Source organism: Papio anubis, chromosome 4 (genome assembly GCF_008728515.1).
Source record: "Papio anubis isolate 15944 chromosome 4, Panubis1.0, whole genome shotgun sequence".
NCBI lineage: Eukaryota > Metazoa > Chordata > Mammalia > Primates > Cercopithecidae > Papio > Papio anubis.
Genome location: NC_044979.1, coordinates 113,466,767 through 113,492,377, shown reverse-complemented (window position 1 = coordinate 113,492,377; position 25,611 = coordinate 113,466,767). Strand labels below are relative to the sequence as shown.

Here is a 25,611-nt window from a genome sequence, read left to right as displayed (position 1 = left end):
AAAACACTGCCTGCCAGTGCTTTGGTTTTTGAGTCTGTAAAATGGACAGTTTAGAGTAGATGGTCCTAATTATTCGTCCATCCACAAATTTCATGTTTCTGTTTCTACCCTGTACATCAATTGTATTATTTAATTTTCTTTGTAGTAGATTCCACCTGACCAAGTTCAACAAGGAAAATAAGTGTGTCTTTCGTCCTTAGAGTTTCACTCCAGGAGTTTGTATTACAAGTTGGCAATGGAGCAGCTGCAGAGCCATCCCGAGGCACAGGAAGCTCTGGGCCCTCCTCTCAACATCCATTATCTCAAGCTCACCGATAGGGAAAACTTCGTGGACATTGCTGATGCCAAGGTAACGTGCTTTCCCTGCGAACTGCAGGCTGGTGCCTGCTGAAGGAGAGGAGAGTCTATTGTCTCCTGGAAAGTCTTGGAGTTAAGGATTTGGGATGGGAAAATCCACTAAGTAAAGCTAGGTTTAGCACCTTTAAAAAAAGTTTTTTTATTATGGATTTTAATGTTTATATAAAATATATTTTATATTATAGATATATTTCTATATACTTTTCTTCCATTCTGGGGAATTGATGTGGCAGGGAATGCAGTGGTATGCAGGGAATGCAGTGGGTATGCAGGGAATGCAGTGGTATGCTACTACCATCTTGAATTGAAGGTAGTAGAGAAATGACCAGTGGTGGTTTGCTACCATGTTGGCTTTGATAGCTCTCAGCACTTTGGGAGGCTGAGGTAAGAGGATTGCTTGAGCCCTGGAGTTTGATACCAGCCTGGGCAACACAGCAAGACCCTGTCTCTATCTCTCTTTCTCTCTGCCTGCCTATCTATCTATCTATCTATCTATCTATCTATCTATCTATCTATCAATCAATCAATCATCCATCTATCTATCTATCTATCATTTAGCCAGTTTATCTCTCTCTCTCTCTCTCTCTCTCTATCTATCTATCTATCTATCTATCTATCTATCATTTAGCCAGGTATGATAGTGCACACCTATAATCCCAGCTACCCAGGAGGCTGAAGCAGGAGGATCACTTGAACTCAGGAGTTGGAGGCTGCAGTGAGCTATGATCATGTCACTGCACTCCACCTTGGGTGACAGAGTGAAACTGTCTCTAAAATAAAAAAAAATGAGAAAGCATCTGTATCCAGTCAGTGCTCATTCAAATGTAACCAACTCTTTAAACTTTGATTTTTAAAGTGTATTTATTTACATTGCTTCCACAGTATACCAACCCATTTTTTTTAGCTGTAACTTACCTTTTTGTACTTGATCACACTCACTTGCATGTAAAATGCATTTGTTCTTCTGTTTAACAAACATATTTTGAGTATATACCCTGGTTTGAGGAATGATTCTAAGCTATGCGGGGAATAGAGGTGCAGAAGGCTTTTGGGGTTTTATAGTTGAAAATTCCTGAGTAAGACAGGGTGATGCAAGCCCTGTCACTGTTATGCAGGCCTAGGGGGAGTGGCTGGAGGCCTGGGAGACGGCTGTGAGGACTTTGAACGGTGGAGAGGAACACCCGGCTGAGGAGCAGCATGCCCCGGGAAGGTTGTCACTGTGTCCCCTGTCAGTGTGATATGGCAGTGGAGGCACAGGTGGGCGAGGTGGGTGTGGGCAGGTAGGAGAGGCCGTGGCCACCAGGGGGCCACAGTGTCATCTTGGAAGGTGTGTGCTTGACTCTAGCAGCAGAAGCCCGTAAAGTGTTGGAAGGATAAGAGTGAGGTGATCTGACCTACATTATTTTTTGTTATTTTTAGTATGTTCTTAATGGACCTAGCTCTAATGAGACTTTTTTTGAACTACAAAAGCAATTCATGCTCTGGTATTCTGATTAAAATACTCGGTTTTAAAAGAAGGTATGTTTGTGTAGATTGGCGATGTCCAGGGACTGGCTACAGTGAGCCACCTTTAGGAGAGAGATGCAGCCACACTGGTGTGCAGTGGTGAGAGCATGAACCAGAGGTGTGGCCTGGAGAAGCAAAAGATGGATGTGAAGGCATCGTGGCATCCAGGTGACAGAACTTGGTAACAGTCATGTATCAGGAGTGAGTGGGTCGGAGGTGATGCTCCAGTGTCCAGCATGGATGTGAGTGGAAGGACGGCAGCGACACCGCGTGAGAGAGGACACGTAGGAGGAGCACAGGGAAGGGCTGGGCATGTGTGGAGTGCTCACTCTGTGCCAGGCCACTGGATTGCTCCCATGGTGTGGCGGAGCCCGTCTGTGCTTCCTTGTCTTTGGTCACTTGGCTAGACCCCAGCAATCCTGAGAACCTGGAAAAGCCAGCAGGTAGGTCTGGCTGTTGCATTTCTCTCGGCTCAGAGCACAGAGCCCAGCTGTAGCGCTGAGGAAGTGGGTGCCAAAGGCGCCTTTGCCAGGGCTGGTTGATGCAGCATCCATGATCTGGTGCTCCAGGAACCCCAGTGAGAGTAGGGTGAGGCCATGGTTGTTTTGGTGGGAGCTTTGTTCTGTCCAGCTTTCACTTTGGCCCCAGTGGTGCTGAGAGGGTGCCTTCCTGGGCTTCCCCACATCCTGGGGCCTTGGCCATGCTGTGACTATGTTGGCTGTGGTGCTAGGTTCTGGCTTCTACTGCTGCCAAATGCTGTGACTCCGCAGTGACAGGAGTTCAGAGTCTGCTGCATCACAGCCACCCGGAGCCTCAGTGCATCTTCCAATTTGTGGACTATTTTTGACATTCTGTCAGGGTCCTTACTTTCTTTATAATCAGCTGTAAGGATGCTTCTGTACAGCATATGCCCTATTATCCCAAATTCCTTTATTTGTACTTCTTACAGTGTTTCCAGAGGCGAGATGTTTCAGTTGTTCATGAAGTAATTATCATACATTGGGATTTTTTCTAGAGTGTGTGTGTGAAATAGTCACCAGTGACCAACTTTTGCTTTACCAGAACTCCTGCTTTAATCTTTGGCAAGGTCGGGCTGGGCGAAGGAACCAACCTGTAAAGTGTCACATCTACACACGGAAGCACAGCTGTGCACAGTTCAGACATTGGCCTCTCAGAGTTTCCTGTTCTTCAGAATCCTTCTTGCTTCTGCCCATTTCTTTCTCCTTCCTTTTATTTATTTATTTTTTTTCTTAAAGCATCCAGAGATGCTCAGTGTATACTCTGTTGCTTAATTCTATAATCTCTGGAGAAAAGCTTTAGCTTGACTCAAACAGTGGGACCCTGAAGATTTGTTTTTATTTTTTATTTTTTCTTGAGATGGAGCTTTGCTCTGTTACCCAGGCTGGAGTGCAGTGGTGTGATCTCGGCACACTGCAGCCTCCACCTCCCAGGTTCAAGCGATTCTCCTGCCTCAGCCTCCTGAGTAGCTGGGACTATAGGTGCGCACCACCACGCCTGGCTAATTGTTTGTATTTCTAGTAGAGATGGTGTTTTGCCATATTGCCCAGGCTGATCTCGAACTCCTGGCCTCAAGTGATCCACCTGCCTTGGCCTCCCAAAGTGCTAGGATTACAGGCGAAAGCCACCATGCCCGGCTAAAGATTTGTTCTTGAAGTGTGACTAGTTGACTGCCTATTCACCTGAGTTATGGAGCCATGTTCCAAATCCTGTGCCTTCCTTCAGGTGTGTTTAAAGGAAAGAAAGAGTTTTGGAAAGCACAAATGTGTACCTCAGTAGTTTCTTCTCTTGGTGGCAACTTGGAATGGGTGGGATACTCCCTGCCCCCACCCCCACCCCGCCCCCGCTCCGGGAGGTATCTTTGGCCATTACCGAGGACACGGGAAGGCACTCTGGGAGGTGCCTGTCTCATGACGGGCTTCCTTATTACTGTGCCTGTGTCTCCTTCGCGAGGCTCATAGCTTCTGTGGTTTTCGTGAGAAACCAAAAACATCGCATTCACTATTTTTTTTTTTTCTAAATTGGAGTGTAATCAAACAAGTGCTTAGGGGCTGTTAGGCCGACTGCCTGGGCACGGGCATGGCAGCACCTGGCAGCACCCTGTGGTGCGAACCCAGCCTGTGGTGCTGGGGATGAAGGAGAAACCCAGGACTCTGTGTCGTCTTTCCCAGACAAGCCTTCATGTATTATATTTTCCTTAAAGCCTGTTCTTTAGGGTCCAGGTCAAAATATGTACCAATTTGCTGGCAATAGGTTCCTCTTTAAAACAGTGAATTTTCTTTTGGTATTTTATTATGAAAAATTTCAAATGTACAAAAAAGATAAAAGAATTTATACTGTGAGCACCTATAGCTGGTACCTGGATTCTACAGTTAGCATTTTGCTCTGTTTCCATGAGTCTATAGTGTTATTTTGATGGATTACAAAGTAATTTTCAAACATTATACATGTAAGCACGTACATCATTAAGTGGAGTTTAATATTTGTTATGGTGCCTAGTTTTTTTTTTGTTTTTGTTTTTTTTTTTTTTTGAGGTAAAATTTACAGTCTGTGAAAGGCACAAATCCAAGTGTCCTATCTCTGATGAGTTTTAACAAATACACCCAGTCGTGTCACTCAAGCCGTTATCTAGATGTAGATTGCTCCCAGCACCTGAATTCCCTCGTTTCCTACCCAGTGGGTTCCTTCTCACATCTTCCAGCTCTACCAGAGGCAGTCACTTTTCTTTTTTTTTTTTTTTTTGATGTTTGAAAATTACTTTGTAATCCATCAAAATAACAGGTTTCCAGCATAGTTTAGCCTGTTGTAGAATTAAAATAAATAGTTATATACTCCTCCTGTGTAAAGCCCTTTGACTTGGCGTGTTTTTGATACTCATCCATGTTGCTGCGTGTGTCAGGAGTTTGCTCCTTTTTAACAGTGGACTTTTGAGCGATCATTGGAAGTAGGATCATAGGAGGCCTCCTTGCCAAATGCAAAGACTGCCATTGACCTTACCAGCCAACCAAAGAGGGGCAGGACATTTGGAAAATCAAGTGGATTCTCCAGCTGGGCTGTTAGAAAACAACTCACTTCTGTGGAGAATCACTGGATTTTATAGGCTTAGCTCTAGAAAGCATCATTTTGTCATCATCTTCTGAAATGACAATAATGTATCCAATTACATCTCTCCTTTCTGTCATTTTACACCACAGTTGAAGATTCCTGTCTCTGGATCCAAGTCAGAGGGCCTTCTCTACGTCCGCTCCTCCAGAGGTGGCCCCTTTCAGAGGTATCCTGGGAAGGTGACGGCAGTCCGGGGGGTGGGAGGAGGACTTCCTGATGGAAGCAACCCCGACTCTGTTTTCATTTGTTGGTAAATTGCTGTGGGCATAGGAAGAACTGTTTTTCAAGCTTGAAGCTGAAAGCTTCGTGGCCTGGGCAGCAAGCCAGTACTGTGGCTCTTAGCTGAGTCCAGTTTATCCATACAGTCTACTGAATTGCCCTCTCCTTATATGCCGTTGAATTCATAAAACTTTCCAGTTATAGTGATCTAGGTCTGTCATAATTTGATGCTATGTTACAGCTTCTCACTTCACTGCCTCGATTGTTACAAATGAATAAAGGGCATGGATTCTTGTTCCAGAATTTATTCATCACATTCTTTGCATAAGCTCTCCACCCGTTAATTGGCTTTGCTTGTCTGGTTGCCAGTAGCTACATCCACTCACTTCCCCCACGGGAAGCCTCTCTCATAGATGCTTGCTGTTTAGCCAGGCTGTGTTTTAATTCCCAAGGACAAAAGGAGCAGGCGGGCCCACCTAGCTCACCCTGGGCTCACTGACCTCTGAGCCTGGGATTAGTGCACGAGCTGGCTGGATTCCATGCCAGGAACTGAAGGTCAGTGTGAATTAGGAAATGAGAAATAAACTGCTCCTTCTCCTTCCTGGTGTCCCTTCCATTCGCCTGTCATTGTTAAGCCTGCCTCAAAGTCGAAGCTGGTTAAATAATGAGAGCCCATGGTAGAATGTTACGAATTGTGTTGACACAGCACTCACACAAAATGTTTACAAAAATTTAAGGCATTATTCAAAACAACTGCTTTCTGCACCCCTTTTTTTGACTATGGCTGTTGCCTCAGTGTTCATAGATTAGAGATACTGTACTTCTGCTTTCTCTCAGGTGGCACCTTGACGAGGTCTTTTTAGAGCTCAAGGATGGGCAGCAGATTCCTGTGTTCAAGCTCAGTGGGGAAAACGGTGACGAAGTGAAAAAGAGTAGAGACGACCCAGAAGACCCAGCAGGCCCAGCGTGCTTCTAGTCCATCCTTCCCTCATCTCTACCATATGCCCACTGGGGTGGTGGCCCATCTGAGTGGCAGACACTCCTGCAACCCAGTTTTCCAGCCACCAGCGGGATGATTGTATGTGCCAACACATGGTAATTTTGGTATAATTCCAACTTGGGCACAACGAATGCTATTTGTCATTTTTAAACTGAATCCGAAAGAAACCCCTATTACAAATTTAAGATAATTGATTTGAAAGTGCTTTGTATAAAAAAGCAAATGATAAAAGGAATCAGAATTAATGAAATGTTTGTTGATCTTTGCTGGTTCTCATTTCTTTCCTTTCTCTTCCTCTTCCTTTCCCCTGGAATTTTCAGTCTTCATTACAAAGCCTGAAGCTCAGTAGTACTGAAGGGATTTTTTCTAAATTATTGACATGAGAATGATGAGGAAGACCAGTTTGGTTTTTCACTGTACCTTGAATTCATGTTGTTAAGTAGCTTGTGGACATTCTCCATCACTTTGGAATATTTTGTTTGCATTTATTTCTATTTCAGATACCAACCATCTGCCCAGTTGAAGATTTGCAAAATAATTTTTATTCCAAACATTTTGAAAGCTTAGAAAATTTGTGTGTGTACATATACACATAAAGTTAACTTAGGAAAGTTAGTTTGAAGGTAACAGCATCTGGCTGGGGGTGGTGGCTCATGCCTATAATCCCAGCACTTTGGGAGGCCGAGGCAGGCGGATCACCTGAGGTCAGGAGGCCTGGCCAACATGGTGAAATCTCGTCTCTACTGAAAATACAAAAAAATTAGCTGAGTGTGGTGGCAGGTGCCTGTAATCCCAGCTACTTGGGAGGCTGAGGCAGGAGAATTGCTTGAATCCAGGAGGCAGAGGCTGCAGTGAGCCAAGATTTCACCATTGCACTCCAGCCTGGGCAACAAGAGCAAAACTCCGTCTCAGGAGAGAGAAAAAAAAAAAAGGAAAGAAAAAGAAGGAAAAGGGAAGGAAAGGAAAAAGCTAACAGGTTCTTACCTATTTGCTTTCCAAACAACTTAACTGCATGTTAGATAATCGTATCCTTAGGTTTTATTAGTCTTATAAGGAAACATATTATAAAGCAAAAGAACTTCCTTGTGGGCACCAGAGCCTACAAAAACAGAAATCTGGTATCTGTGCTTTGAAAAGGTCAGTTTAACCCTCTTAGCATTTGCAGGCTTAATGCCATTGTAGTTGTCCACAACGAAGGACAGCCATGAGCTCTCTTCCTACATTCTTAATATTCAGTGAAGAGAAGCCTCTCAGAAAAAAAGAAAAAAATGAGCTTAAACATGCTGGTAGAATATGAGGTCTTCAGTTGTTACAAGCTCTATTCTGGAGTTGTTTCTTTAAAAACATGTTTGTGTGTTCTTTGAGTAGATTATACAGTGAAAAGTCTCCCCCTGAGAGCGCTTTTGTCAGTGTGTTTAGATAAATATTCCAATCTCTACAGTCTTTTAAAATAAATGGCAGAGCACTGTACAGTTTTGTGCTTTTGCTCTTTAAGTTACACACTGTCCTATTGTGTGTATGTTGTGAATTTATGTGTTGCTTGCTGTCTATTCTCTGACAACTTCTACTTCATTTTAGTGTTTGAATTTTTTTTGTTTCTTTGCTATGGCCAAATTATAGAAAACCAGGGCTCAGGTTGGCCATCTGTTCCGAAGTAAAAATAAGTGTAGAGTTTGAATTAATGAAGAGGCTTTTCTAATCCACCTGATAGGAAATCGTATTATGTAGTGAATAGCTCCTTGATTTCTATTTGAAAGCCGCCATCTTGGGTGTTTTTTCTCTTCACATTTACTTCCTGTGCACTTAATGCCTTCATGGGTGATTCTGAGCAGGCTGGAACTTGATCATTGCAATAGACACTGTCTTTCCTGTTCTTTGAGGATAGCAATGATGTGCACTTGCAGCCCACTGTTTCCTGTAGATCCATTAATCACTGTGACTCAGCCATTGACTCCACTAACTACCTTAATGATGTCTTGGATAATGCATCAGAGGAAAAGGTGACTTTTTGAGGAAGGGCCCCCAGTGCATCCCATAAAGAGACAGGATAGCCCAGAGACCAGAGAAAGGGGTTTCCTAGAATGATACAAACTGTAGACGTAAAGACTGCAGGAGAGGGATCACAGCCAACAAATGGTAGCGTGACTCCTACGTGCTTTACTATAGAAGAGGCTGCAGGGCCTCTACCCGCAAGTTCCTTACCAGCTAGTGTGCTGGGCGGATGGGCAGGGGCTGTGGAGAGTATTATAATACCATGCCAAAAGAATTTCAAGCTCTGGTGCTAAAAATGATGTAGAAAATAGAGATATCAGTTAGGAGGAATCTAAGAGGCTGTCCGGAGGCAGTAGTGTCCCTGTGGGCCTTGAAGTCCAAGATTTTGATAAGCAGACATGATGGAGAGCACCCTGCAAGTGGAAAGCACAGCATGAAGAGAGGCCCCAGAGCGGGCAGGGGGGAGTTGTGCCCCAGATATAAGAAGCCCAGTTTGGACAGCGTGTAGATGAGCGTAGGTAAAGTAAAAGAGAGGCCTGGAAAGGTAGGTTGGCCACAGTGTGTGACTGCCAGTGTTGACATTTGCATACAATTTGTGGCCATCAAAGATTTGGGGGTAAGCACGTGATTCTACTGCTAATGAGGTTTCAGAGACTGTGCTGAATGTGTACTGACAAGACCTGTGTGACTTTCAAGTAAGTCACAGATTTTACCGTCTTCGTTCAGTTTTCCTAGAATTAGCCTCCTCTTGCCTGTAAACATTCCCTATTCACCAACCCAAGGACTTGCTAATACCTGATAAGGTTTTATTACTCTGAGTTTTGGTAAAGTTTGTATACAGCAACAATGAAACTGAAATTACATATACACCAAACAGCCAGAACTTAGTTTCTTCTGTCCTCTGGCCACCAGCAAGGCCAGGAAAATGCTCAAGAAGCAGCAGTTGTGAAGGGTTTTCCCAAAGCAAGCAGCTTTGGAAGTGGCTTTAGGCCACTTGACTCTGGCATTTTCAGTTTGTCCATCTGAAAAATATGAATAAATATTTACCAATCACTTGCCTTACAGGTGAGACAATGTTTATACTGCTCATTGGGATGCTTGGACAAAAGATGCTGTTTACACAGGCGGCTCAATGATGGGGGCGGTCAAGAAGGAGGTGAGAGGGTGATAGGAAAACCTCGTCTCCACCCACTAGAAGATTCTTGCCTCCTTAGTAATGCCCTCCCGGTTCAGGCATGCTTTTTGGCAGAGTTGCTCAGTTGAAAGCACTGTCAGGAATGTGTACAGAAAAACTGCGCCCACTTTATAATCCAGGGCAGAAAAGTAGGAAATGAAAATATTAAAAACATGCCTCTAAGACACGGGTTGGGTGCAGAAGTGAAATCTGACTTTGCAGGAGAGAGTACTTTTCATTCCTAAATTATCTTCCAAATGTTTTTCCCCTTAGAGGAAATTTCCAAAAGGAATTTTTTTTAAGGAAATGTTTTAATTGATTTATCAGATCACATGAAGTGTGTTAACCTTTTATTATCACATAATAAGCTGTCAAGGCAGAAATTAGACCCCCTACTATACACCTATAACACTTTTAACTTGAGCTACCACATCAGTCACCTTGCAGTCTTAATGACAGAGTAATTTTTCACTTCCAAATTATTTTTATGAAATGAGAAACTATAGACCTGTCTCCCTTATGAAGGTTGATGCAAATATTCGAAATAAAATATTAGTGAACTGAATCCAATGATATGTAGTGGTATATTGTATTATTTTTCACGAAATGGGTTGGTGCTTCTCCCTCTCAGTGCTCTTTCCTGTGGGAGGATTATACATCCCCTCGTTGAACTTAGGTGTGACTGTGTGGCTTGTGAGTGGAAGTGGCATGTAGGACTTCTGAGTAAAAGTTTTAAGTGCCTGCCCTTGGTTCACACTGTCCACTTTGCCTTCGTCCCTAAGATTGGTAATATTCCAGATGGTGGCTACTTCAAGGGCTTGGGGGCTGGGACAGCTGACCCACAGTGGGACGTGGAGCGTAAGAGACACATAAACCCTTACAAGCCCCTAAGATGGGGGGCTATTTGTTACCCCAACTTAACCTAGTGCACCCTACTGTTAACAGTGACTAAGAGAGGTTTATTCCCGGAATGCAAAGGTGGTTCAATATCAGGAAATCCTGGAATTATTTTAATCTAAGACATGGCTTAGATCGAGGACTTAGCATTCAATTGGAGACACACACAAACCATTGATTGTAGAACATGTCCTCGGTGGTTTGACTGAGTCAGTAGTTATTTATAAAATTATATAAAAGTTATGTTTATATTTTGCAAACTAAGCTACTTTCTAGGACCACATTTTTAGAAAATTCACTATTCAAAACAAAGTGGGAGAGACAAGAAAGAATAGACGCACTTCTCCCTATTCCTCCACGAAGAGCAGCCTGGACTTGCATAAAACAAACATCAAACTACTGTGAAAGCTGAGAAGACCGAATGGAAAGGAACTTCAGTACCCAAGGAATAACACAGCATTGACTTCCCTGGGTTTTCTTTTGCCTCATATTGGGCAAATACGAGGCACTGGAGAAACCAGCACCCCAGAAACACCAATAGGAGCCAATGGCTAAAAGCCTGGTGTCTCTAGCCCAAGGATCAGGACAGGGCAACCTAGAAAGAGGGAGAAGTCTCGGACAGTAACTTCCCTACTCTATCCAAACACCGTGGAAAAACCCATGGCCCCAACCCCACAGCCTCACCAGCAAGGGCCAAGTGGGGAGCCTAGACCTTCTCCTTTGCCTATTGCAGTGAGGCCTCCCCAACCCCTGCTGGAGTGGGGTCAGAGCTAGCCCAGTAGGGCGCTTGGGACTTCTATCCCTGCAGGATGGTAATGAGGCCCACCCCCATAGTGTCAGTGGAGGCCATGTTGGGAGCCTAGACTTTTACCCTGACCCAGAGGAACAACTCCCCCCACTCCCGTGGTATCAGTGGGGCCACGTGTTCTAGTGGGAAGCTGCACTGAGCCACTCCTCCCTGCCGCCTGTACTCAAACGGGGCTCAGTGGTGAGCCTGAACCGTCAAACGCACCACATGCCCCCTTCACCCACGGGGGTGGTGTCAGAGTAGACCTACTAAAACATTCAAACAAGTCCAGGGTCTCAAACCCAAATGGGCAGAATAGAACAGAAAGCCATGCTCTTGTGCCAAGAACCAGGCAAATGTCAACCTGAATGAGAAGAGAGAGTTAACAGACACAAACACCAAGATGACACAGATCTTAGAATTATCTGAGAAGGATTTTGAAGCAGCCATCATTTAAAACTTCGGTGAGCAATTATGAACATGCTTGGAATAAATGAAAAAATAGGAAGTCTTAGAAGACGGCAAATCAAATGGAAATTTTAGAACTGAGAAAAGATTAAATGAAATAAAAATCTCGCTGGATGGGTTAAACAGCAGAATGAGGAGTACAGAGAAAAGAATCACTGAATTTTAAGATGAAATAAAAATCTGAGCAGAGAAAACAGACTGCGATTGGTACCTGTGGGCCTCTAGCTAAAGACCTAACATTTGAATCATGGGTCTAAGAAAGAGGAGAAGGAGGGTGGGGCTGAAAAAGTATTTGAAAAAAATAATGGCTGAGAGTCTACAAATTTGTCAAAAACAAATGAACCTTTTATAGGCATATATACCTAGTTTTATTGTGTTTTACTTGATGACACTTTGCAGATGCTGTGTCTTTTACAAATCGTGGGTTTGTGGCAACTGTCGAGCAGGTCTTTTGGTGCCACTTTTCCAGCAGCTTGTGCTCACTTTGCATCTGTGTCACATTTGGTAATTCTCACAATACGTCAGACTTTTAAATTATTGTTACGGAGAGCTGTGACCAGTGATCTTTGATGTTACTGTTGTAATTGTTTTGGGCACCATGAACCTCACCCACCTAAGACGGTGAACTTAATTGATAAATGTGTGTGTTCTGACTGCTCCACTGATTGGCCATTCCCTCATCTTTCTCCCACTTTTCAGGCCCCCCTATTCCCTGAGACACAACAATATTGAAATTAGGCCAATTAATAACCCCACAATGGCCTCTTACTAAATGTGAGAGGTCAGAAAGCTGCAGGAGAAAATTTGAAGCTAGCAATATTCATGAGGTTTAAGTAAAGAAGAAGCCATCTCCATAAAAATACAAAGTGCTGCAGCAGTGCTGATGGAGAAGCTGCAGAAGTTACCCACAAGATCTAGCTCGGATCATCGATGCAAGTGGATACACTAGACAACAGATTTTAAGTGTAGATGAAACAGCATTTTATTGGAAAAAGATGCCATCTAGGACTTTCATAGTTAGAAAAACTCAATGCCTGGCTTCAAAGGACAAGCTGACTCTTGTCAGGGGCTAGTGCAGCTGTGACTTTCAGTTAAAGCCAATGCTCACTGACTATTCTGAAAATCCTAGGGCCCTTAAGATACGGTGTATAAACGCAACAACAAAGCATGGATGACAGCTGGTCTGTTTACAGCATGGTCTACTGAATAAGCCCACTGTTGACACTCAGTGCTCAGAAAAAATAGATTTCTTTCAAAATATGGCCGGGTGCAGTGGCTCATGCCTGTAATCCCAGCACTTTGGGAAGCTGGGGCAGGTGGACTGCTTGACGTCAGGAGTTCCAGACCAGCCTGGGCAACATGGTGAAACCCTGTCTCAAAAAACAAACCTAAAAAACCAAAATATTGCTACTCATTAACAATGCATCTGGTCACCCAAGAGCTCTGATGAAGATGCACAAGGAGATGAATGTTGTTTCATGCCTGCTAACAGAGTATCCATTCTGCTGCCCATGGATCAAGGAGTACTTTTGACTCTCAAGACTTATTATTAAGAAATACATTTTGTGATTTCTCTGATGGTTCTAGGCAGTCAGTTGAAAACCTTCTGGAAAGGATTCACCATTCTAGATGCCATCAAGAGCATTCAATTCATGGGAGGAAGCCAAAATATCAACATTATTTGGAGTTTGGAAGAAATAGATTCCAATCCTCATGGAGGACTTGGAGGGTTTCATGACTTCAGAGGAGGAAGGAACTATAGATGGGGTGAAAACAGCAAGAGAACTAGAAGTGGAGGGGCCTGGAGATGTGACTGAATTGCTGTAATCTCAGGATCAAACTTGTATGGATGAGAAGTTGCTTCTCATGGACGAGCAAAGAAAGTAGTTTCTTGAGATGGAATCTACTACTGGTGAAGACGCCATGAACATTGTTGAAATGACAACAAAAGATTTAGAATATTCCATAAACTTAGCAGTGGTAGGGTTTGAGAGAATTGACCCCTAATTTTGAAAAGTTCTACTGTGGGTAAACGCTATCAAACAGCATTGCATGCTACAGAGGAATCTTTCATGAAAGAAGGAGTTAATCAATGCAGCAAACTTCACTGTTGTCTTATTTTAAGAAATTTCCAGTCATTGCAGGCTTCAGCAACCACCACCCTGATCAGTCAGCAGCCACCGACATCGAGGCAAGACCGTCCACCAGCAAAAAGATTATGACTCAATGAATGGTTGTTAGCATTTCTTAGCAGTAAGGTATTTTAAAATTATTATCTTTTCCTACCCTCCTCTTGCATTTAAAAGTACTTTTTAATTAATGTATGTACATTATTTTTAGGCATAACACTACTGCTCACTTAAACTACAGTATAAGCCATGTTATATGCACTGGAAAGGCAAAAAATTCATGTGACTTGCTTTCTTGTGGTATTTAGTTTATTGCAGTGGTCTGGAACTGAAAGTGAAGCATATTTCTGAGGTATGCCTGTATTTAAGGAGCTGAGTGAAACCCAAAGAAATCCATGATAGGACTTCTGAAAACTAAAGACAAAGAAAAAAGCTTGAAAGAATCAAGAAAGAAATGACATCTTACCTATAGGGAAAAGTAACTCAGATGACAGTGGATTTCTCTTTGGAAACCATGGAGGCCAGAAGGAAGTGAGACAAATTATTTTAGTGCCAAAAGAACTGTCAACTTGTGGCTGGGCATGGTGGCTCATGCCTGTAATCCCAGCACTTTGGGAGACCAAGGTGAGCAGATCACTTGAAGTCAGGAGTTTGAGACCAGCCTGGCCAACATGGCAAAACCCTGTCTCTACTAAAAATACAAAAATTAGGCAGGCATGGTGGCATGTGCCTGTAGTCTCAGCTACTTGGGAGGCTGAGGCACGAGAATTGCTTGAACCTGGGAGGTGGAGGTTTCAGTGAGCCGATATCCTGCCACTGCCCTCCAGCCTGGGCAACAGAGTGAGACTGCCTCAAAACAAACAAAACTCTGTCAACTCCAAATTCCATATTTGGTGAAATGATCCTTCAGGAATTATGGGGTAATAGAAACATTCTTGGATAATAGAAAACTAAAAGAATTTGTTGAATGAGTCTACCCTACAGACCTTGAATAGACCAAAGGAAGTTCTTGAACCAGAAAGGAAACGTTTAAAAACAAAAAGTTTGGGGATGTCAGGAAGAACGATGGAAACAGCAAAAATATGGGTAAATACAATTGACTTTCCTTCTTGAGGTTTCTAAATTATTTGGTAGTAGAAGCAAAATTGTGTGACATAGATCTCAATGTACGTAGCAGGTTATGTTTAAGACAGTTATAAATGGGGTGGGGAGGGGACGGGCAAGAGAGTTTTCTACATTTCACTCCAACTGGTAAAATGTAGATATCAACAGATCTTTATATAGCAATGAAGCAGTTCTGTATCTCAAATGTGTTGGTAGGAAGATAAAATGGCATAAAACGATATACATTGTGCAAATATCAATTTCCTGTAGTTATGTAAGATGTATCTGTACTGTCTTTTCAACTCCCTGTAACTCTGTAACTATTGCAAAATCAAAAACTTTAAAAAGTATAGGATGAAATTATTGAATATGCTGCTTTAAATGGGACAGGGTACAGTTTTATTGGCTTAGAGAAAAAAACGGGGGCAGGGATGAGGTGACAGTCCTCCTCGCCTGAATAATTCCAGCTGAGGATTAAACATACCTCTTCCCAAATATTTTGATTTATCTTCTAGGTATACTTCTCTTACAATTTATTAGAAAGCTGGTTACTTAATAGAGATAACTAAAGAGATACTAATTTTCATGCAAACCCATCACAATGTATTGAACTGAGACACTTTTCTGTTGCTAACATACTTAGGAAAAATAGTTTTATTTTTAGTAAATAAAATCTCCACTTATTTCAATAAAAATGGCAAGAAGAAAATGTAATCAAGTCATAAGATTATCCTGCCATGTAAAATAAGCTGCTCCCCAAAGGACTGTGTCAAGATTGGTTTTAAATAGAAAATATCTATTTTAAATATATTTAGATTATAATTGCCTGGGGGTTGGCAAACTTTTTCTGTAAAGGGCCAGACACTAAATACCTTAGGCTGTACAGGCCTTCAGATCTCTGTCACAAGTATTCACCTGCGCGGTGTAGTGTGAAGGCATCCACAGACAAAATGTAAACACACGGGTGTGGCTATTCCAATAAAACCTCACCAAACAGGCAGCACAGGGCACAGAATATTGACCTCTGCACTAGCCTCATCTCAGGTTACCTGTCCTCCAGTTATTAAAAAAGAAACCCAAAATTAAGTTACACAAAAGTAATTTTTAAAAACTACTTTGGACATTAAAATGGGGCCAAAGGTAGTATCCACTGAGATAAAAGTTCTTGACAAGCAGTCAGGAAATCTGAATGATTCTGTCCTTTGTTCTGCCCGTAACTAGCTGTGAGCTCTTGGACAAATCACATATTCCCTCTGCAGTTCCATTACTGCAGCTCTAATTTGAAAAAATAGAGGAGGGATTCTGTCCAATTTTGTTACTATAAATTTCAATTCAGAGAACTTACTCCCACTGTTACCAACAAAAGTTTCAAAAGACTCATTTAAATAATTTATAACATAGTTCTAGTTAGGCATCATGAGCTAAAAATGAGAGCTGGGGTATTAAAAGCAAACAAAAAACTGAAATATGAAGAGTATCCAAAAAACAACAGCATCAAAAACCATGAAATACACAGGGATAAAGTTAAAGGATATACAGGATCTCTGCACTGAAAAATGTAAAACACTGCTGAGAAAAAATGAAGTAAATGGAAAAACATGTTTATGGATTGGATGACTACTTGATTTACAGATTCAGTGAATCTTAACAAAAATCCACAGGGCTTTTTCTGGGAGTAGTTTGGTAGAAATTGACAAAATTTGTTTGGAAATGCAAAGGACCTAGAATAAAGCAATTTGCAGAAGAAGAAATTAGAACATCTGTTTTACCTGAGATCAAGACTTACCAAGTTTTGACAAAAAGATAACAGAATGGAACAGAAAACTAGATCCACAGATATATGATCAAATGATTTTAGACCGGGCACCGAAACAGTTTAACGTTGAAAGGAGAATCTTTGACAAGTGGTGCTGGAACCACTGAACATTCACTAGAATGTTCAAAGGTATTTGACGCCTACCTACCTCATGGCATATAAAAATACTAATTCAAGGTGAATCACAGACCTGAATATTCGCTACAACTATCATACTCCTAAGAAAAAACAGTATCTTCATGAGCTTGGGTAGGCAAAGACTTCTTAAAGAGCACACAGAAAACATTAACTATAAAACAAAAAGCCATAAATTGGATTTCACCAAAACTAAACCCTTCTTCTCATCAACAGATACTATTGAGAAAATAGGCAAGCTATAGATGGGAAAAGACATATGTGACACACAAATCTGACAATCCAGATGCACAAAGGAGTCCTATCCAATTAAAAGGAAAAAAGGACATGAAAAGTACTGTCCGTTAGTCATCAGGGAAATGCAAACTAAACCAGCATGAGATACCGCCACACATCCAGGAGCATGGCTAAAATGAAACAGGCGGATAATACCAAACGTCGGCAAGGATGTAAAAAACAACCAAAATACAATGTGCTGGTAGGAACAGAAAACAGCACAATGGTTTTAGAAAACTGTTGGGCAGTTTCTTAAAAAGTTAAATATATAGCTACCATAAGACCTAGCAATTCTACTCCTAGCTTTTTAATCCAAGAGAAATGAAAACATGTCCACAAAAATTCCTGTACAAGAATATTTATAGCACATTTATAATAGCCCCACCAAAACAGCTCAGGGGTCCATGAACAGAAGGATAGCTAAATAAATTCATGCATTCAAATAGCATGACACAACAATAAAAAGGAACAAACCAGGCTGGGCACGGTGGCTCATGCCTGTAATCCCAACACTTTGGGAGGCTGAGGCGAGTGGATCACTTGAGGTCAGGAGTTTGAGACCAGCTTGACCAACATGGTCAAACCCCATGTCTACTAAAAAAAAATACAAAAATTATCCACGTGTGGTGGTGCATGCCTGTAATCCCAGCTACTTGGGAAGCTGAGGCAGGAGAATCCCCGGAACCTGGGAGACGGAGGTTGCAGTGAGCCAAGATCCCGCCATTGCACTCCAGCCTGGGCAACAACAGCAAAACTCCATCTCAAAACAAAACAAAACAAAACAAAAACAAAAACAAAAATGGAACAAACTGCTGATATAAACCTCGACATAGATGAATCTCAAAGACATCATGCTGAGTTACAGAAGCCAAATGGTGCCTGCTGTATGATTCCAAGTATATGAGTTTGAGGATAAGGAAAACTAGTGCAACAGAACAGGAGTGTGGTTAAAGGAGTGAATACATTTGTCAAGCCTGATGAGACTGTATGGATTTAGATCTGTACATTTCATGATATGTAAATTATATCCCCTTCTCTCCAAAACAAAACAATAGTGATTAAGGCTCTCGAGGTTAAGATTAAGGTATTCAATCAAGCTTTTTAAGTTCTGCAACAGATAGAATGGATGAGGTGGCCAATCTTGGACAATAAATACAGTACATGGCTATTTTTCATTTTTATCAGTGCAATTCAAATTGAGGTGTGAATTTAAAATGTATTTAGGATTAGTTTGCCAATGCTAGTCATCTTTCTCCTGTCTATATTCATGTATGTTGGTGTCCATGGATTGGTATTTACTACTTCTAAACATGCATAGGCCTCTATGGACTGAGCCACGCACCACCCCCATTACATTACTGAGGACTATAATTCACGTTCTGTCTCACATTCTCTAAGTGATCTTTATAACCCTTTAATACATTTTTCTTCCAAACTGAGGTTAGCTGGAGAAATTTAAGAGATTCATCAATGAGCATCTGTCCTTCCTCTATACCACTACTAGAGAAAGGTATCAATTACCTCCTAGTTTTCATGTGAAAACAACAAAACACAAGATCAAATATCATTTCCCAGTTGATTAAAACTACTTATACATTTTGCATATTACAGAAACATCTCATCCCATCAAAATACTGTTGAATTATAGTTAAAACTGGATTTATAAACCAAGTAAACTCAATAGCACTGTTTAGTCCTTTATAAATTTGGTGATAGAAAAAAAGGAACATTAACAGCTTTAGATAAGTGTAGAGCTAGCTGGCAGCTATTAATAGATTTTATTTGGCCTAGTATTATGAAGGTTCTTCATGCCCTGTTTTTATCTTATAAACCAAAAAATGCCAATTTATCTTTACAAGTATATTCTGAAGGGCTTCTTAAAAAAGCACCCTATGACTCAGTATTTAAGGCACAACAGCAGCTAAAGATACGCAGCAAACTGAAGTGGCCAGCTAAAAGAAAACAGATCTTTTTCACAAATACAGCAATTATATTAAATATATTTATTACGAGTATAAAATGGTTTTTAAAAAGCCCAAATGATTCTGATTTTAAAACCTGATGACAGATCCGTCAAGTACAAACGTGTCATTCAATAGTGGGTTATTTTTTGCTGGTCACCTCCCTCCCTATTTTTTCAGAGATACTTATACAAATTTGCCTAATACTGTGTTTTACTTCTTCCAAGACTTACCTGAGACTCAACACTGTGGCCATGGGTGTTCATTAAAAACTCTATCACTGTGGCACAATTTCTTCTTCTGCTTTTTGAAGCTTGTTTAGGAATGCTAGATTCCAAGAAACTGTATAAAGCAAGCCAATTTAATGAGAAAACAGTGCAACCTGGTTGTCTGAACTGCCTGAAGAATTTCATCTAATAGTGTAAAGAGCGCTCCCAGGTGCTTCGACAGGTTCACTCAGCAGGACTGGGCGAGATTACTGACTTTGTATATGTCTATGACATTTACACACATTTGGGTATTTACTGTACACACTTTAAAATAGTGGTTAGGTGCTGTCATTTTCATGATTTTGACAGCTGAGAAACCATGTTAGGGAGAAAGCTTTGTGCAGCACCCTAATCAGACCGTGAAGGGACAGGTCTGAGTTGTTCATAATACAGAGCAAGGCATGGCCACGGTACACAGCACACAGGTGATAGGCAAATATTTAATGCGCTGAGCCTAATAAAAGATAAATAAGGACTCTCAGACTTCTGTGTGTGAGGATGATTAGTTACTTTAAGGTATTCGGCATACACTTTCACATTTCCATTTTTTAGTTGGACTTTACTGGTCACTGTGGGGCCTAGATACACTTGAACTGTTCAATCCTAATCAAATAAAACTATTAGTACATTCTTATACATCTTTTTGGGACAAAGTACCTCCTAATTACAGTATCCAATGTAAATTTTTTATGGACAAAGTAAATGTTTATAAATATTTTGGCATTTTATAGCTTTTCCTAGCAGAGCTTGAGGGCTGATAAGAAACTCAGCAGAAACAGGCTCAGTGGTCGGCATGAAGACTCTCTCTCTCTCTCTCTCTCTCTCTCTCTGTTCTAGGGGATGTTACTCACTTTGGGACAAAAGCAATATAGTAGCATCTTTTCACTGACCAAGGTAACCAGAGTGTTGATCAGATCACACTGATACCTACAATTGGCCAAAATTAAATTAGAAGCATGGGGGGAGGTGCCAGGAAGCGGCAGGGGTACAGCATGTGAGACAGAGCAGATGCATGTGAGTGTGGTGTGATGAGGGAAGTGGCTGAAGAGCTGACACTTAAACCAGAATAATTTCAGAGGTGAAAAATTACCACCTCTCTTACTAGTGACATTGAAGAGAAAAAAAAAATTAGGGTTTTTCACTGATATGTTACAAGCATTTAGGCAAAAACACAACAGAAACCAAATCAAGTCACTATAAAGCAGTAAGAAAATATTAAAAAAAGACAGTATCAAACTTTAGTGAATGTTATTCTAGGTCTCGAAAATTTAGATGTCTGCTTAAACTAAAATTTTGCCAAAAACAAATCCAAAGTGAAAAAGCAGCAATTGTAGTAAACACATTAACAAATATGCAGATATAGATACACATATGAATAATGCAAGAGATTTACAGAAATGTAGTTTTGGCACTTTTACTTGGATTTTTTAAAGAAAGTGAATACAAATATCTTTGTACACAAATTCTCATTCTGGAGAAACAGGGTGTAGAATTACAAGGTACCAACATCTCCCTTCTTAAAAATAACATTGAAATGGATAACTGTACCTGTTAAATCTCCTGGTTGGCAACTTTTAAAATGTGACTTCCACCTAACTCCACAAATTTGACAAAGTTATTTTTGTTTGTGTAAGTGATACTGGTTATCCACTTCCAGTACATGTACCATTTGGCCAGAGGTCCATAAATAATATTAACATTTTTCAATGTAGAAATCTTAAAGTTCTAAAGGGAAATACTGCTCAGTAGATAAATTCTCCTGGAATTTCTTGTAGCAAAGGTTCCTCAAATTTAAATCGTTTGGAAATGGCCTTTTGCTCCATTTTCTCTTTTTCAGACTGTCTGCATTGTCCTAGAGTATATGAAGTAACTACAATTAACTCCTCAGTTACAATGGATTCCTCGGTTTCTGATTTGTCAGTATCTGAATTAATTTCAGGCACAGAATGACCTTCTTGGAGGGCATTTGCTTCTTCTAGTGCCTTTTCCATTCTGAAAGAAGGCTCTTGAATACTGCTCTGTGTCAACCAGGGGTGCTTTAGACATTCTTCAGCAGTGGCTCGATCCCTGTAAAGATACATGTTTTACAGTTAAGACATGTTAGAACTTCAGTTAAAATTAGAGCATAAGGTACTGTATTTATTGTATTATACTTTGGGAAGTATGACAAGTTGGCAAAAATCTTAACTGCGATTCCTGAATAAAACTATTAGTCTTGGAATTTGGGTGCAATTTCCCACAATGCTGAAAATTTTGTGAAAATGTTGAAATATTTTAAGTATGTTTGAAACGCTCTCTTGAGAGACACCAAGAACAGATGGGAAGTATCTGCTAGAGATTAGCTGTCATTTCACTGTCAACTTCTACTAACCATGAATTATGAGTGCTGTTTACTGCCATGACACATTTGCAATAATACAGTTTTGCTAATTAATATTTAAATCCTGTTATACCGAGGTATGGTTCACATTTTCTCAAAATATTTTCATTTTTGCCCCCTTTTCTTTCAACAGTTATATTAAGTCAAGGGTCTCACTTTTGTGTTCCCATTTTGGTGTTTTAGATGTTGAACTATTTTTGGTTGGAGGAGATTCAATAAAAAACTGACAAGATCAATATTAAACTAATAAAAGTAATACTTACTCAGGTTTCTTAACTAAAAGTGTCCTGATGAAGTCAACAGCTGACTCAGACAAAACATCAAATTCTTCCTCAGAATAACTTAAATTCATCTGTGAGATGTTTAAGAATGTTTCTTGTTTATCATTGCCTAAGAAAGGTGATATTCCTGTAAGCATGACATATGTTAACACTCCAATGCTCCTAAATTAGAAAGAAAATGCAAGAAAAATTTAGTACCATACTCATTTCTTGAAACTAATTTGATCAATTTTTCATTAATAACTCTTACCACATATCTGTTGCCATGCTTATAGGATCGTAACTAAGAATTTCAGGAGCTAGTATCAGAAAGAGAAGAAAACATTTAGTTTTTGTGGAAAAAATTCCTAATTTGCTCTTAGAGATAAAAAATTAAGCATTAGAAACTATAAGGCACTATTCAATGTTTGGGCTAAAATGAAAGGTTACCATGGATTAATATGAATTAATATAAAGCCTGACTAGATGTTTGTAATTAACTTGTTTACTTTTCACACTTCTACCCATCATTGTTGAGTCCTAGTATTTTACAAATATTTAAATATTTTAAAAACATCAAATATAAACTGACAATTTCTATGTAATCAAGCATTGTCTCTATCAGATCATGGCTTTTAAAACTTTCTCACTGCCACTGACATTTCTGCTTCTCCATTGCCCCACCCTCACCTGTGGCACTTTCTCCTCTCACCTGGGCCTTTTCAACTACTTGTCCCACCCCTCTGATCTATTCTTTCTGTTGCAGTCAGAGTGAGCTTTTTAAAACATCTACCCATTAACAAAAAGTCAACAAGATTAAAAAAAAATTGCGCATTCTGAGACTACAGGCATGGGACAAAGGCAACTAAGTTGCATCTATAGAATTGAGAAAAATAATACGCTTCGAGGCTGGGTGCCCAGCACTTTGCAAGGCCAAGGCGGGAGGATCGCTTGAACCAGGAGTTCAAGACCAGCCTGGGCAACACAATAAGACTCTGTCTCTATAAAAAATAAACAAAAGCTAGCCGAGTGTCATGGTGCATTGCCTGTAGACCCAGCTACTGGGGAGGCTGAGGTGGGAGGATCACTTGAGCCTGGGAGGTAAAGGCTGCAGTGAGCCGAGACAGTGCCAGTGTACTCCAGCCTGGGTGATAGAGTGAGACCATGTCTCCAAAAACAAAAAAAAAGCAAAAAAAAAAAAAAAGCTTTGATATAAAGTCAATTGCTGCCACACATAAACACAATAGAAAGACACTGCCAAATATGCAAGGATTCAGGAAAAATATTATAAAAATACTCCTTTAAAAAAATCTCAATCCAGTTAACTAAAGATAATTTTTTTTCAAAACTATACAAATAAGGAGGCTAAACTATTAATAGGCAGTCAATAAGTACTGAATCCATGGAAAAACAGATTAAAAACTAAAAAACTGTGGTAATTACAATTAAAAAAAGGAATGAAAATGTTCTATTTCTATGAAAAAACAAAATACTCAAGGTCATGTATCTACTACTAATTTGTGACAAACCCCCATAGAATAAATGAGTGGGATGAAGAGGTTGGAAAGGAAATGCTAGGTATGCTAATCTCCTAAATTTTGATTTCTGAAATGGTTGAGTGAGAAACAGAGGTTGTAAATGTTAAAGTTTCAAAAGAAATGACTAGGAAATTAAAAATGAAATGCATAGCATCCAAATTACCGGGGAAGAAACGGTAAAACAGAGACCACATAGCAAGACTGTGGGAGGAGGGGTGCAGAAAATACCAATAGCTTACTTTTTTGAGTGCTTATTATGTGCTGAATACTGGTTTAAGGACTTTGTACAGCAAATCCAATGAAATCCTTATAAATTCCCTATGAGGTCGGTACTATTACTAGCCCCTTTTTATGGACAGATGAATCTGAGGTATAAAGAGATTTAAAGGTCAAGGTCACACAGGGCCAGAACTCAACACCAGTTTCTGTGTATATGTAAAATGACTGTGGGAAGCATAAACTCACCTTTTAAAAGGTGAGTCAGGGAAGGAAAAAGGAGAGTCCCTTTGTTTTTCTGTATAATGTACTTCTGAATCATTTTTAGTTTTCTTCTTTTTGGACTGAGCTTGTATTTCCATTATAATGTTTTGAGATGGGGAAAGGCTCTTGACAGAAAATTTAAAATTTACTAAGGAACAGAAAGCTCTAAAACAAATCACTAGCCTGGGCAACACAGTGAGATCCATCTTTACCAAAAAGAAAAAAAAACAACAAAAAACTGGCCCGCTGTGTTGGCACGTGCCTGTGGTCCCAGCTACTTGGGAGGCTGAGGCAGGAGGAGTTCAAGTTGGGAGCTGCAGCAAGCTATGATGGTGCCACTGCACTCCAGCCTGGTGACAGAGTGAGACTCTCTCAAACAACAACAACAAAGAAAGCATTAAAACAAAACAAAAACCCACCCCATTCAGGGCAATAATTACTATTTTGATTTTTCAGCTCACAGACCTACATTCTTCAGTCTTGTATATTGGAGCTTATAATGGTACCCATTAATTTTGGCTAAAACACTTGGGTTGCTGCTTTCCCTAAAGAAACACTATTAAGTCACATCCCAAAAACTTACTTAGTGGTCATGATGCATATTAGTCAGCATACTGAAAATTAAGTATTCTGGCCCACTAAAATATATAAAAAAATTTTAAAGGTTGTTTCTGTGCCTGTGGCATCTTTTATTACCTAATTAAGGATCTTTTAAAAAATCTCTAAATTATTTTCTGGACTATCATTGCCATACAGGTTTGTTTTCTTCAACCCTATCGCCCCTCCTCAGTCTTTCTGTGCTCCGGATACCTCTTTTCTTATAACATCCTCAGTCTTTCAAGAACTACTCACTCCTTTTACCCTCCTCTCTGAAAGGAGACCCCTCTCTCTTCATTCCCCCTCTTATAGCCTATTTGCCCACTTCACGCTTCTACTCTCAGGCAGAGAGTCTTCCCTCAGGCCCAGGCCACAGCCTTCTCCATTCCTGCCACAGCCACCCTCCCTTCTCCCAGGTCTGCTGGCAGCCTAGGTGACTTCCACACTGATGTCCATGACTCAGACAGCCTACCTTCACAGCTTCTTGATTTCCTGGTCTAAAAAATTGCCTTTCCAGCCTTACATCCAAGTCCTCATAATTACAAAGAGCTATTTCACCACTGAAATTTTAAATATTAATATTCCTTTTTTTTTTTTTTTTGAGACGGAGTCTCACTCTGTTGCCCAGGCTGGAGTGCAGTGGCGTGATCTCGGCTCACTGCAAGCTCCGCCTCCCGGGTTCACGCCATTCTCCTGCCTCAGCCTCCCGAGTAGCTGGGACTACAGGTATGCACCATCACGCCTGGCTAATTTTTGTATTTTTAGTAGAGATGGGGTTTTGCCATGTTGGCCAGGCTGGTCTCAGATTCCTGGCCTCAACTGATCCGCCCACCTTGGCCTCCCAAAGTGCTGGGATTACAGGTGTAAGCCACTGCACCTGGCCTAAATATTAATATTCTAATCTCTGGTCACAACCTCTCAATTTCACAGCCTTATTCTATAGATACCTTTAAAAAAACATCAAACTATTAATCTTTCAAACTCCAATTTTCCTCAGTCTATCAAAGAAAGTCATAGTTGACTTCTTTGATGACACGCCTAGATCCATGGTGTATCATCATTCAGCTGCTTTCTTGGTGCTACCTTCAATGTTTAAGCTCGTTTTTCTTTCTCCCAGAAACACTCAACCATGGATCCAACCAG

At 40.7% G+C, this 25,611-nt stretch overlaps 2 protein-coding genes across 9 annotated transcripts in view; one reads left to right on the top strand and one right to left on the bottom strand.

Annotated features, from left to right (window-relative positions):
- The window catches only part of LOC101018167 (cytochrome c oxidase assembly factor 1 homolog), a 148,120-nt gene extending 138,184 nt beyond the window's left edge, over positions 1 to 9,936 (top strand). For all 8 annotated transcript variants that reach the window (XM_021935840.2, XM_017956749.3, XM_003896067.5 and 5 more), the window contains 3 exons: positions 201 to 349; positions 5,076 to 5,152; positions 6,043 to 9,936. In XM_021935840.2, coding sequence (XP_021791532.1) covers positions 201 to 349; positions 5,076 to 5,152; positions 6,043 to 6,181 — 365 coding nt within the window. In that variant the 3' untranslated portion in view covers positions 6,182 to 9,936. The remainder of the gene's footprint in view (positions 1 to 200; positions 350 to 5,075; positions 5,153 to 6,042) is intronic.
- A 10,675-nt stretch (positions 9,937 to 20,611) lies between these two features.
- Positions 20,612 to 25,611, bottom strand: part of STK17A (serine/threonine kinase 17a) — a 44,090-nt gene continuing 39,090 nt past the window's right edge. Inside the window, exons 5-7 of the mRNA XM_003896070.4 lie at positions 22,125 to 22,173; positions 21,857 to 22,036; positions 20,612 to 21,280 (exon numbers count right to left, since the gene is read on the bottom strand). Coding sequence (XP_003896119.3) covers positions 20,956 to 21,280; positions 21,857 to 22,036; positions 22,125 to 22,173 — 554 coding nt within the window. The 3' untranslated portion in view covers positions 20,612 to 20,955. The remainder of the gene's footprint in view (positions 21,281 to 21,856; positions 22,037 to 22,124; positions 22,174 to 25,611) is intronic.